General features: G+C 40.3%; 1 protein-coding gene across 1 annotated transcript in view; it reads right to left on the bottom strand.

Annotated features, from left to right (window-relative positions):
- Positions 1-12,859, bottom strand: part of PKHD1 (PKHD1 ciliary IPT domain containing fibrocystin/polyductin) — a 453,696-nt gene that overhangs the window by 398,946 nt on the left and 41,891 nt on the right. The window contains exons 23-27 of the mRNA XM_036916397.2: positions 11,603-11,730; positions 9,215-9,399; positions 8,171-8,293; positions 6,840-6,945; positions 6,070-6,345 (exon numbers count right to left, since the gene is read on the bottom strand). Of these exons, the coding sequence (XP_036772292.2) occupies positions 6,070-6,345; positions 6,840-6,945; positions 8,171-8,293; positions 9,215-9,399; positions 11,603-11,730 (818 nt within the window). The remainder of the gene's footprint in view (positions 1-6,069; positions 6,346-6,839; positions 6,946-8,170; positions 8,294-9,214; positions 9,400-11,602; positions 11,731-12,859) is intronic.

Genomic DNA, 12,859 nt, shown 5'->3' with positions numbered 1-12,859 from the left:
GTGAGAAAGAGGAACTTATCCAAACTAATGAAAACCTTTCAGGAGCTTGAAAGCAGGTTAAATAATACCCTGTAGTTAAATATATAAATTTTCCCTAAAGATTCAGGGCAAGACTACAGTAGACTTCAAAGTTGGAGAATAAAATTGAAAAAAAAACAGCCAATTTATAATAGCAACAAAAGAGATACAATATCTGGAAATAATCTTGACAAAAAAATTCAAAAATATGAAGAAATTTGGCAAAAACTTTGAAATGCTACTGAAGAACTTGACAGATTAGAACTTAAATAAGCAAAACAAGAGGTAGAAAGAGTGAACATCATAAAGGCAACATATCTTTTGAAATTACACTAAATCATCAATGCAATCCCAATAAAAATACAAACAGGATTTTTTACTTATATTAGACAAGCTGATTTTAAATACAATGAAAAATAAACAACAAGAGCCAGAATAAAAAATTTCAAAAATCAGAGTAAAGGAGTCTTCTTCCAGACATTAAGATATCTTGTAAAATAACTTTAATTAAAATGCAATAATAACACAGCCAGACAGATAAGTGGAACAGAATAGAAAGTTCAGAAAAATAGAGGCTATAGGAAGTGATAAATATGGCACTTCATATAAGTGCAAAATAAATAGATTATTTATTCTGTAAATAAAATGAGTAGTGTTCAAAAAATTAAATCTTAATTCCTGTCTCACATCCTCATCAAAATAAATTCCAAATTGTTCAAATATTTAAACACAAAAGAAAAGAATTAAAGAACTAGAAGGAAACATGGTAGAATTTTTATTTTTATATAATTTTAGAGATGAAGAGCCCATAAGTATTTCACACTCTGAAGCCATTAAAAAAAAGATTGACATATTTACTGTGTAAAAATTAAAATATTTATGAATTACAAAAATAGTAGATATTTCATTAGTTTGTATCCTTAACATATAAAGAGCTCTTAAAAATCAATAAGAAAGTATTATCCAATTGAAGAAAGTGGACTAAAGAAATGAATAGACATTTCACTGAAAAGAAAATGTAATGACTCTTGAATGCATGAAAAGGTTTTCAATTTCTCTCTTAATAAAATAAATGCAAAGTAAAACTACAGTGAAATGTTATTTTTCTTTTATAAAGATAGGCAAATATCAAAAAGTTTGGTAACAAACTATGTTAGTAAGATGTAGTAAACAGATACTTATGTATATTGCCACAAGGAGAATGATACAACCTCTAAAGAGCCTGTTTTGGTATTAATCAAAATTTTAAATTTCTTGACCTAGCAATCCCACTTCTAAGAAGTCATACTGATTTTTCACACATTTGCAAGATGGAAAAACTCATATCCATATACAAAAGAATTAAGTTGGACTCTGTTTTTGATTGAGTTGTGTCTCCCAAAACTTACAGGTTAAGTACTACCTGTCAGTACCTCAGAATATGACCTTATTTTGGAACAGAGTAATTACAGGTGTAATTAGTTAAGATAAGATGAGGTCATACTGAAGTAAGGGCCCCTGATTCAATGTGACTGGTACTCCTTACAAAAAGGGGATGTTTGGACATAGAAAAGACACAGGGAGATCAGTTTAAAGATGAAAGAAGAGATCTGGGTGATGCTTCTATAAGCCAAGGCATGCCAAAGTCTGCCAGCAGACCACCAGAAGCCAGGGGCAAGGTGCAAAATCATTCCTCAGAAGGAATCAACTCTGCTGACACCTTGGTCTTTGACTTCTAGCCTCCAGAATCGTGAGACAATAAATTGTTGGTTAAACCATCCAGCTTCTGGTACCTGGATAAGCAGCCCTAGAAAACTAATACAGACCCCTACTTCACCATATGCAAAGATTAACTCAAAATGAATCAGATATTTAAATGCAAGAGCTAAAACTATGAAACTCCTAGAAAAAAGATATATAAATCTTAGTGACACTGGGTTAGGCAATTGTTTCTTAGATAATACCAAAGCACAAGCAACAACAATAAAAAAGATAAACTGGACTTCATCAAAATTAAAAAAACTTTTTGTCTCAAAGAATACTTTCCAGAAAATGACAAGACAGATCACAGAATGGAAAAAATATTTGTAAATCGTATATCTAGTAAGAGACTCTTATCCAGAATATGTAAAGAACTCTTAGAATGCAACAATAAAAGGACAGGCCAATTTTTTTAATGGGCAAGGGATTTGAACTGGCAATTTTCCAAAGATAGACAAATAGCCAATAAGCTCATGAAAAGATGCTTAATATCATTAGCCATTAGGACAATGTAAATCAGAACCACAATGAGATACCATCTCATACCAGTTTAAATGACTACTATAAAAAAGAAAAAGAAACAGAACAGAACTGTTCATAAGGATGTGGAGAAGTTAGAACCCTTTTATTGCTGGTGGGAATGCAAAATCATGTAGTCACTTTGGAAACCGTTTGTCAGGTTTTCAAGAAGTTGAACATGGAAATACAGTGTTAGTATATACCTAGCAATTCCACTGGTAGGTATATACCCAAGAGAACCAAAAACAGATATCCACACTAAACCTTGTACACAAAATTCATAGCAGCACTACTTATAGTAATCAAACTGGTGAAACAATTCAAATATCCATCATGCAATGAATAAACAAAACGCAGTATATCTATGCAGTCAAAATGTGGTATATCTCATCAGAAAATGGAATGAAGTATTGATAGGTGCTCCAGTGTGGGTGAACCCCGAAAACATGCTAAGCAGAGAAGCCAGACAGAAAAGGTAGCATATCCTTTGATTCCATTAGTATGAAATGTCTAGAATGGACAAATTCATTGAGAGAAAACAGCTTAGGGATTTCCAAGGAAGGAGGAAAGGAGAAAAAGGGGAGTAACCATCAGTGGCTTGAAGGTTTCTCTGGGGAATGATGGAAATGTTCTGGGATTAGATAATAGTGAGGTTGCACAACTTTGGGAATATCCTGAAAAACACTCAGTTGTATACTTTCAAGAAGTGAATTTTATGGTATGGAAATTACATCTCAATTTTTTTAAGTTTAAAAAAAAGAAGACTTCAAATTTTTTAAGTTAAAAAAAAAAGAGCTGTAGGGCAGCTCTATGTATTTCTAAGACATACTGCACTGCCTGCCCTAGTCCAGCCCCGTCTCTCCCCTGGATGACTCTGGCAGCCTCCTAACTGGTCCCCCTGGTTCCATCCTTGCCCCCTGCAGTACTTCCTTACAGAACAGCCTAAGTGAGACGATGTCACTTTTTCACTTAAAATCTTCCGATGGCCTACATCTCACCCAGAATAAGTCAGTAACCTTCCACAGTCCCTAAAGCCATACAATCTGCTCCCAGTCACCTCCAGCCACCCTCCTCGCACCCAAACAGCTCCAGCCATAGCAACCTCGTTGGTATTCTTGGGAAAGGCTGAGCTCACTGACTTAGGACTTTACCATTTGATGTTCCCTCTGCCTGGAGCTCTTTGATCCCAGACTCCCCCAGGACTTGTTCCTCCACTTCCTCCGTGTCTCCATGACATCCTATCACGGCCACCACCCCTCTGTCGTGCTTGTCCTGCTTGGTTTTCTCATCACCTCCATGAGAGCAGGGACTTTGTTTTCACTTACTGTATCCCCAGCCCTGATACACATACCAAGAGCTGGGTCAATTGTTGTTACGTTATTATTGTTGCTGTTCATAATTAAAAGTTTCAGTAGTGACCCTGTGCCATCACGATTAGAAAGCTGAGGTGCCCCTCTAGGGTCCCTACCTAAGGAGAAGACAGCTCTACCCCGGCACAGAAATGCACCAAGGAAGATGGTTAGGCAAAGCCAAGTTGTTTTCAAAAACCCTGCTGAGGACACTTCCTCATAGGGGCAAATGGTGATTTAGTATGTTACCGACAGCCCTGCTATGTGTAGTCATTTCATCTAAAACTATCCTTTAATTCTTTGCTGGTAGGCCTTAGCCTCGTTCTCTTTAAATCCCCAATAGCATCATTACTCAAACTGTACTAGTCATGGAAATTGCCAGAGGATCCTGTTAAAATGCAGACTGATTCAGGAGATGTGGGACTCTGCATTTCTAACAAGCTCCCAGATGACACCGATATACTGTTGAACCAGAGTCGCACGCTAAATACTAAGATCTTCAGCATCTAGCACAGGGCCTTACGCAGGGTGGGTCAGTTGAAGTTGAATGATTGATTCATTGACACTGCTTGCTACAAGGCAGGTGGCAGGGCAGAGGAAGGGTTAATAGGGAAAGTTTAAATCCAGCAATAAGGAAGGTAACAGCCAGAACTTCTCCCTCTCTCCCTCCCTTTTTCCTTGGTTTTACTAAAAGTTAATTTGTACTCAGCCGGCATTATCCCTTCTCTAAGTTTTCCATCTTTTACTGAAATATAGGGAATGATGTTACAGTCATCCAAGACAAATCCCCTCACTAGGCAATGTTGGCATAGCACACCCTGATAGGGTGGCCAGTTCATTGCACTTTTCCCTGGACTGTCCAAGTTTCACCACTAAGAGTTCCACATCACAGCTTTAAAACTCAAATTGTCTATTGGGAAAACCCGCAGTCCCAGGAACACTGGGACAACTGGCCACCGTGCCTGTGCAGGCCAGGATGTACGGGGAAAACAAAAGTGATTGAGTCACAAGTCTGCTTTTGAGGTGTCTGCAAGCTAGTGGGGGGAGCTAAAGGTTTGTGTGGCCTGAAGTGCAAAGGTAAGTTTATAAGATGATCAAAGCCTCTTATAAACATAGTGAGAAGACTAGGTTTATTATACACCCTAGACTCAAACAATAATTACTGGCTTAGTAAAGATCATGATCTTTCACTCTGAGTGCCACACGTCATCTGGCTCCTTCCTGAAATCACTGAGCAACAAGAGCAAGCCTGCTCTGTTTTATTTTGTGTGCAGAGATGAGGACCAGTGGGCCTCGTAATTCACTCTCCTAGGCAAAGTGAGAAATGAGCTGTTCCTTTGAACCATGAGATTGTGGCCAGGAAACACCACTTAACACAATGGTCTAGGCCACAGTTCTTCGGCCAACAGAATAAACAATGACAAAAATCCAGGGCATTAGGAATGTAGTTTTATACACTAAAATCATACATTAACACGTGAGTGTTCCTGAGATTCTTGCAAACTGGCTGGGTTGTTTTTAAGTGGTTGTGTTCCTCAAAAGCATGGAGAGATCTCTGGTTTCCATGGCACTAAGATCCAGTCCATGAGGCTGACATTGACAAGTCCCACTGCCCTCTGCATACCTGATTACTCAAAGGGTAGTTGGCTTTGCATGTAAGCCACGTCCCCAAATGTACATCATTCACAAGCATTTGTGGAACATCCACTTTTGCAAAGCTCCTTGTGAGTAAGGCCTGTGCTGCACATTTGCAGATGTTTTTACTTTTCAAGAGCCTTTCCCCCCTGTTGGCTCATTTTAATCTCACACAAAACTAGGAGGCCTATAAGTTACACTAGCCCATTGTATAGCTAAGACAGCATAGCATCTGACAATATTGGCTTGCATCCTAGTTCAACTCTTTCCATTAAGAAGCTTTAGGCAAGTCACTCTTTGCCCAAATAATAGAAGCACTATTATCCCATCTGAAAAATGTGGATAATAATTCCACCTTTCAGGCAGCTATAGGGTGTATGACAACCTAGAAGAAGTTCTCAATAAGTGACATGCCCATCTCATCATTATTAGGAAACTAAGAAACAGAAGGAACTGAAACTGCTGAGGTCACACATCTCACTTTGGCAGACCAAAACCGAGGCCCATATACCCTAATTCCCAATCTAGTGTTGTTTCCATTAAACTAAATTGTACGGGTGCCTCAGTGCCTGACCCAGTTATGCCTGACACCTCCAGCCAAACTAGGATGCTTTCTGTGGCAAGTGAGCTAGTTCATTTAAGGGTCCAAAGTCTGTTGCTCATTAGAAGAAAGGCTGATCACAGAAAACAAAAGGCTGTGAATCATAGCGGATATGGAATTTATTGCACAGCAGGACTGAATTCCTGCATGTTGACAAGCATGCTAGCCTCAGGGGGTCAGATGCAATGTGGGGGGCTCCCCAATTACCAATCTCTGCAGCTCTGGAAGGCTCCACAGTATCCACTCTGGGTTCCACGTCTAGGAAGAGGCCTTGTCCACCAGCATCGATGGCACGGCCAGAGGGTCTCACCAACATTGAGATCTGATGCACTCCAACGGGTAGCGGGTCTGTCTGGCAGACCACTTTTGTTTGATTTGAAAAAATAACTTTGCAGCTCGTTTTGTTCACTGCAATCTCCAAGGCCTGGGTGTCACCAGAGAAACCAGTTCCAATAATATAAACCAGCAGATTGACGTCACCATCTTAAAGGAGGAAAAAATTGGAAGAACAAAGTCATCACTTGGTGGTATCACGCCATTTAAGGGAACTCTCTCTAACATTAAATGTTCATTCCCTCTCACCTTCCCCTCCCAAAATTCAAGGAGCTGAATGCTTGTTCAAATATCAGACAGCTGCATTTATTATTGTAGCATGGAGCCCCATCTTAAGTTTTCTCAAACTAGTAATAAGAGATCACTAGTCAATACAAATGGGGAAAAAATAAAAATAAACAACATTCTAAAATAAGAGACAAAGAGAAAAGAACATTTAAAGTCATCAAAATTCTACTTGTCTCCATTTCAGACCTGACCATATCATTTACATTGGCCAAAAAGTACATTTTCCGCCACGTCACTCAACATCCACCCCGTGAAATGATGCACCTCCTGTCCTCTCACCACCAGCTACGTGGCCTCTAACAATCACTCTTGATCTAAAGTTCATGATCATCTTAATGCCAAGTCACAAATCATACCAAGGGAATACCACACAGAATGGACCTGGGGAGTTGACCCTTCAAGGTATTGAAAAGAACAGGACCCTGAGCAATGAGCTGGTATGTCGTTGACTTGCACAACCACCTGGAAAAGGAAAAAGAATTAAAAGCATACATATGCATTTCATGTGCTCAAGAGTTTTCATAAAGTCCTTGTGAAGTTTGCCCAAATTAAAATGTGTAGTGATTCATGCATTCCCTCTTCTTTCTTCTATTTCCTAGTAATAAACCCTAGCTTGTAATGAATAAACGTTAGCCTCGAAATGTTAAGCTTTCTTCAGATGCTGGTAGCTATGCTGAAACCTAACATTTCTACAATTAAATTAAATATCCTCAATCTTGAGTAAACTTCCTCTCTGTCATACAGAAGTAAATTTGATAAAATTAAAGCTTCCCAAAGACTTTTTATCACTGTTTTCAACTGGGTACCTCCTTCCTGTGAAAAGCCCTTTCTTTGCTGGTAAATGCCAGTGAAGTAGACATCTTCCTTCCAGTATCACGACTTGAGTATGTAACCGAAGTTAGAGTATATTCAGATATTTGATTTGGAGTCTTTTCTGTCCTGGAATGGTAGGTCTGCAGGGAGCGACTATATCTCCTTCCCTCTCACTGGGACTAATGTTAATTTACTAGAACTCTACAATACTTGGAGATGAGGAAGGTGAAAATCATATGACTTATTTGATTCTCTACACATAAAATATGGATTAAAAGCACACGCACTATATTTAGGATAGTTTTTGCTTGTGGAAGGAAGGGGGATTGGGATGGCATGAAGGCATAAGAAAGAACACTTTGATTTTAGCTATCATGCTGCATTTTATTCATAGAAACAAAAAAGATCAAATAAATGTATCAAAGTATTGGCTATTGTTAATCCTCGGTTTGGGTACCTACATGTTGGTTATATTATTTTTATAGTTTTTGTACTTTAAAATTGTCTTAAATCAAAAGCAGATGACTTAGAACAGGAGTGTGGGCAGATGGGAAATAAGAAAAGACAGTTTAAACAGAAAAGGAATTGACTTAGCTCATTTACTTCCCAATGCCAAGTGGAGATATAAATCATAGGTAGCTATAAAAATTCACTGTCTGGTTGTGCTACCAGACTAATGACATCAATAATTATAATAATAAATTGTTGTGTTTACAAAGCACTTATATTTTCAGAGCATTTTCACACCCAGTGGAAGTACAAAGAGTACACCCATAATTGTCTCTATCCTGTGGAAAGGAAAACTGATCCTTGGGATTGGCTGAGATAGATGGGAAGCCAGTCCTTGTACTCTGGGTGACCCATCCACGCTTACCTGAGTGTGCTGGTTCGCAGTACTCAACATGTCTCCAAATATGGGTCCAAGAAAAACTCCACCGTCATACACCACATGGGTGCTCGCCGAAGGGTTCACTCCTGTTAGATTTACATCAGAGACCTGAAATGGTTACATTTCTGGTGAACTGTCATGGAATAGAACTCTCATCTTGATTAAAGCAAATAATAAAGGGTCTTTTCACATTCTATGTAAGATAATCTGATAGCTGGAAAGTGAAAATGAAATGACAGGGAATTGAAATCTAGAAATCTAACAGTAAACAAAAGCGAATGAAAGCCCCAATAGACTAGAGCAATACTGATTTGTGAGCAGAGTTGCCCAAAAAGGCACCAAAAGAAACCCAATCTTCTTTCAAAGTCTTGAGGGGTTTTGTTTCTATGTGCTTTTCTCTTTTATATGATTGCAATCCAAAATATTAAAATAATATGTAAGAAAGCAACTGCCGTGAGATGATGCCCATCCTTCCCCCTTTCCACCCAAGTATTTTGTTTGAAAAACAAATGACCCACCATACCATATAATGGGGATAAAATTTCATCTTGAGTTTCCTTTTATAATAACCAAACGCTAGATGATCATTAGATTATTTTTTAAAACCCTAAATATGCAAGAGCATCTGGTTTTGTCATTATCCAAAGACAGCAAATCCTTTTCTAAACCTCCTTCTGCTGTGCCATCTGCCTCCATGATAATCTCAGTGAATCACAACTGCTTAAATGATCTAATAACAGATGTAGAATTACAGCTTGGTGGACACTGCCCAACAACATCTCTACCTACTCTGAGTCAGGAAAGGAGATGTTGGGTTTAAATTGCTTTGTCGGGGATCTGAAATACAAAACACATCTTGAAAACTTCTGGAAAGAAAGCTCCTTGAACCCCTTTCCTGGAATATTCCAACAAAATTAATAATTCATGACCATTTTCATTCATATAATTCTAATTTCTTTTTTTTTTTTTTTCACAAAATGGTTGCAGGGCACCAAATCCACACTCTACCAAAAGGGACACCATACATACCCTGATGAAATTGGGCAAATCTCCAACCTGGGTGGACCAGGCAAGTGTCCACACATGTTTGTAGCAAGACTGTAGATCGTCCAGCACAGTGAAGTCACTGACATTGAGGTACCTGGATGTGAAGTCATCAGCATTGTTCTGTAAGAGCTCACGAAGGTGATGGGCTGAAATACTCACAGGGACATCTGTGGGAGAAGATTTTAATAAAGTAAATCCAAGACACCACTACACCTCACAGGGTCTCATTATGAAGGTCACAGAATAAATGGCAGAATGCCTACTAAATATGCTGGAGGCCCTCAAGTCCAAAACAGCTTCAAGAGAAAGCCAAGCCCAGTGAAGCCATCTGTTCCTGAGGCAAATGCACATAGATGCCCACATTTTATATTCTGGTACCATTGATCAGCAAAGCAGAGGGAGCAGGGAACACAGTCATGTCAGACAAAACTGTCTCAACACTCAACTCAAAATGTAAACTCTAGATACCCTGATAATGTCTGAAAATGTAATTAAATACTGGGCTTTCCCTGGAAAAAAATTACTCTTAGCTGGCCCTGTGCACAGAGAAATGCTGGCCGCCTTTCACAAGGAGTCGGACGGCACACGGCAGCTGACACCCATAAAAACTTAGCCAACCGAGCTGAGGAATGCTGACCCTTGACTTTGGTTTCCCTATTAGAATTTCCTTTAAGCCCAACCACCTGTTTCCCCATTCCACACCCCCACAGAGAAATAACCACACTCCGTGTGGAAGCCCCGCTTGTGTTTGAACCCTGTTTAATGTTTTACCCAAAGTTTCCATTTCATTAGCTACTCCCAACAGCTTGCTCTGTGAAGTGGGCCATTTGGGCATCCCAAGGCCTACTTTAGAGATGAAAAAAGTGAGACCCAACAAGATCCAGAAGCTTGCCAACCAAGTAAGACGGGTTTAGATTAAAATCCGGGTTGCCTTCCTACCACTAAGAGCCTTCCTCTTGAATTCCACACTGCCTGGAGTGTTAATAAAATACCACTGCATTTCTAAAATGCGGACAAAATTCTCATCCTTCGAACAAGGATGGTTCTGCGTTTACATAACCTGAGGCCATCCCGATTTCACAAGGCCAGGCGACTCCTGCCTTTCCCTGGTTGCTCACCAGCAATGACGAGAGGAGCACCCGCAGGAGAACGTGGTGTCGGAAAGAGCGTCCGCAGCGGACTGCTGCCCTGGGTCGGCAGAAGGGAAGCATGGCCGGTGACAGGCTGCACAGAGGCAGGGCAACTGTTGGCCCTTATTCACCTGTTTGTCAGACTCCAATAGCTCAGGGCCCTTCACCTTTGCCTAAGTTGCCCTATTGAGTAAAAACGCCACTCCATTCTTCCCACCCAAGAAGATTCTTTGCAAGCCCAGCATGTTTCTGCGTGGGTGGGCAGAAGACTTTTGGAGCTGTGCCAATGCTCAGACAATTCTCCTCAGTTCCCCTGAGCTTCCTTTCTGATGCCCCTACGTTCTTCCCAAATATATAACATATTATAAACAGTCCCAATCCTAGTCCTTTATGAAGTGTGTATATTCTTGAAAATTTACACAGTTTCGTTCCAATTGCATCTGAAACTCTGTGTTTGATGTGACCACTAAAATCCTCAATAGTATACGGTGTCACCATGGGGTGTCATTCAGAAGGATCATGGCTCTTGGTTGGATCCTGGCCTCGCAAACTCTAGGGAGAAGACTGGCCCGATAATGAAATGCCGGAGTTCACATCTGGACCCTGCGATTAACTATTTGTATGACTATTAACTATGTGGGCAAGCCTCAGTGCAGTGGGCTGAATGGTGACCTCCAAAACTATACACCGATATCCTAATCTCTGCAGCCTGTGAGTATTACCTTATAAGGCAAAAGAGTGACAATTATATTACACAGCAAGAGGTGTGGTAGAGGATCTTAAGAGGAGTTTATCCTGAGAGATAACCAGGTGGGCCCTACAAGGAATGCCAGCAGCCACGAGAAGCTGGAAGAGGCAGAAAACAGATCCTCCCTAAACTCTTTGGATTTGAAAGTGTGGCCCTGCGGACACCTTGATGTTGGGCTTCTGGCTTCCAGAACTGTGAGAGAATAAATTTCTGTTGTCTTAAACTCACTAAGTTTCTGCTAATTTGTTATGGCAGAACACTAGTCCGCTCAGTTTCCACATCTACAACCAAACAGTTGGGGTCATATTAACAATAACATGTTATTTTTACTGTGCAGATCTTTAATTTCAACAAGGTCACTTTCAGACACTGAGAACTAAACCAGATAGCTTTGAAACTGTGCCCCTTCCTGACATCTCACAGGACGTTGTTTGCCTGGGAATGCCCCTAAAAATATAAATCAAAAATGTTGCACCCTAATTGCCCACTTACCCAGAATCACCGTATTAGAGAGTTGGATGCGAAAGTGTCCTCCTAAGGGTGGACTTGTCCTCTGTATTCTCTGTGTTGTCACCTGGACCACCCCGGATCCTTCTTCTGCTCCTTCAGTGGACATAGAGCTGTGGCATGTCAAAAACGAGGCATTAACCACAGTAACCATCCACAAGAGCCACTCCAGACAGAACAGAGCTCCACCTCAAAGAGCAGCTGGTCTCCCACATTTCCTGGCCACAATCTCAAATTCTCAAATACTGGGTGTTGCCGTCCCATCACAGCAGAAAAAGTGTAACATAGACATTAGGATTCATGGAGACTGTTCCACCCTTCCCCGGCACAGATCCTGGGAGCACAGGAACCCAGAGGTGAGAGTGATGACCTTGGCCTCCACGGCTCTGGTCCTGAAGTGCAGGATGGATGGAGAAGTCGGTTTTTTCTAGCCCCATTTGCATAATCAAATGAAGGGCCTATGCCCTGTTCCACACATCTTCCCCTCTCCATATCCCAGCTGAAACAGGCCACTCCCTCTAGTCAAGTTCTTATCTAGTACTTCTGCACACACACACTTGCCTGCCTACTCTTACTGATAATATAATAAATGGGTTAAATAAATCGTGACACACCATGGATGAAATGTTGTTCAGCCATTAAAAATCATACTGCAGAAAAAAATCTTACAGTTCCCCATCACCAAAGTGGGGAAATATTAAATATATACCATTAGATGAAAAAGGACATGTTTCAAATATAGCATGTAACATATGGTCCCAATTTGAGGTTTAAAAAGTAGATGTATACATACATGTATATATGTATACAAAACCTGCTCAGGAAAAAGGCTGTTAGGATATGGACCCAACATGTTAATAGAAGTTATCTCTGAGCCAAGGGGTAATGAGTAATTTTCATCTTTTTCAAGTCTTTTTCTATTTCCCAAATTTTCAAGAATGAACGTATATGATTTCTATCAATAATATTATTTAAGTACTACATTATTGATGCACACACGTACAACCACACAGAAATAGTCAACATGCTACTATCTGCATTGGGGGATGAATTAAGAAGACTCCTGTCTCAGGGGGTGCTGTCTGGCTTAGGCTGGAGGCTTGCAGAAGGAGCTAAAAGACACGGGGAAATCTCAGCAAGGAAGGCTGTCAGGACCACTCTAAGCATGGAGCTGTTCAGAGCAACCTAAATTAGCCTGTACCATTTCTGAGTTCATAACTTTGGCATTTGGAACACAGGATT

This window comes from Manis pentadactyla, chromosome 16, assembly GCF_030020395.1.
Source record: "Manis pentadactyla isolate mManPen7 chromosome 16, mManPen7.hap1, whole genome shotgun sequence".
In the NCBI taxonomy this organism is placed as follows: Eukaryota; Metazoa; Chordata; class Mammalia; order Pholidota; family Manidae; genus Manis; species Manis pentadactyla.
This window is presented reverse-complemented; position numbering and strand designations above follow the sequence as displayed.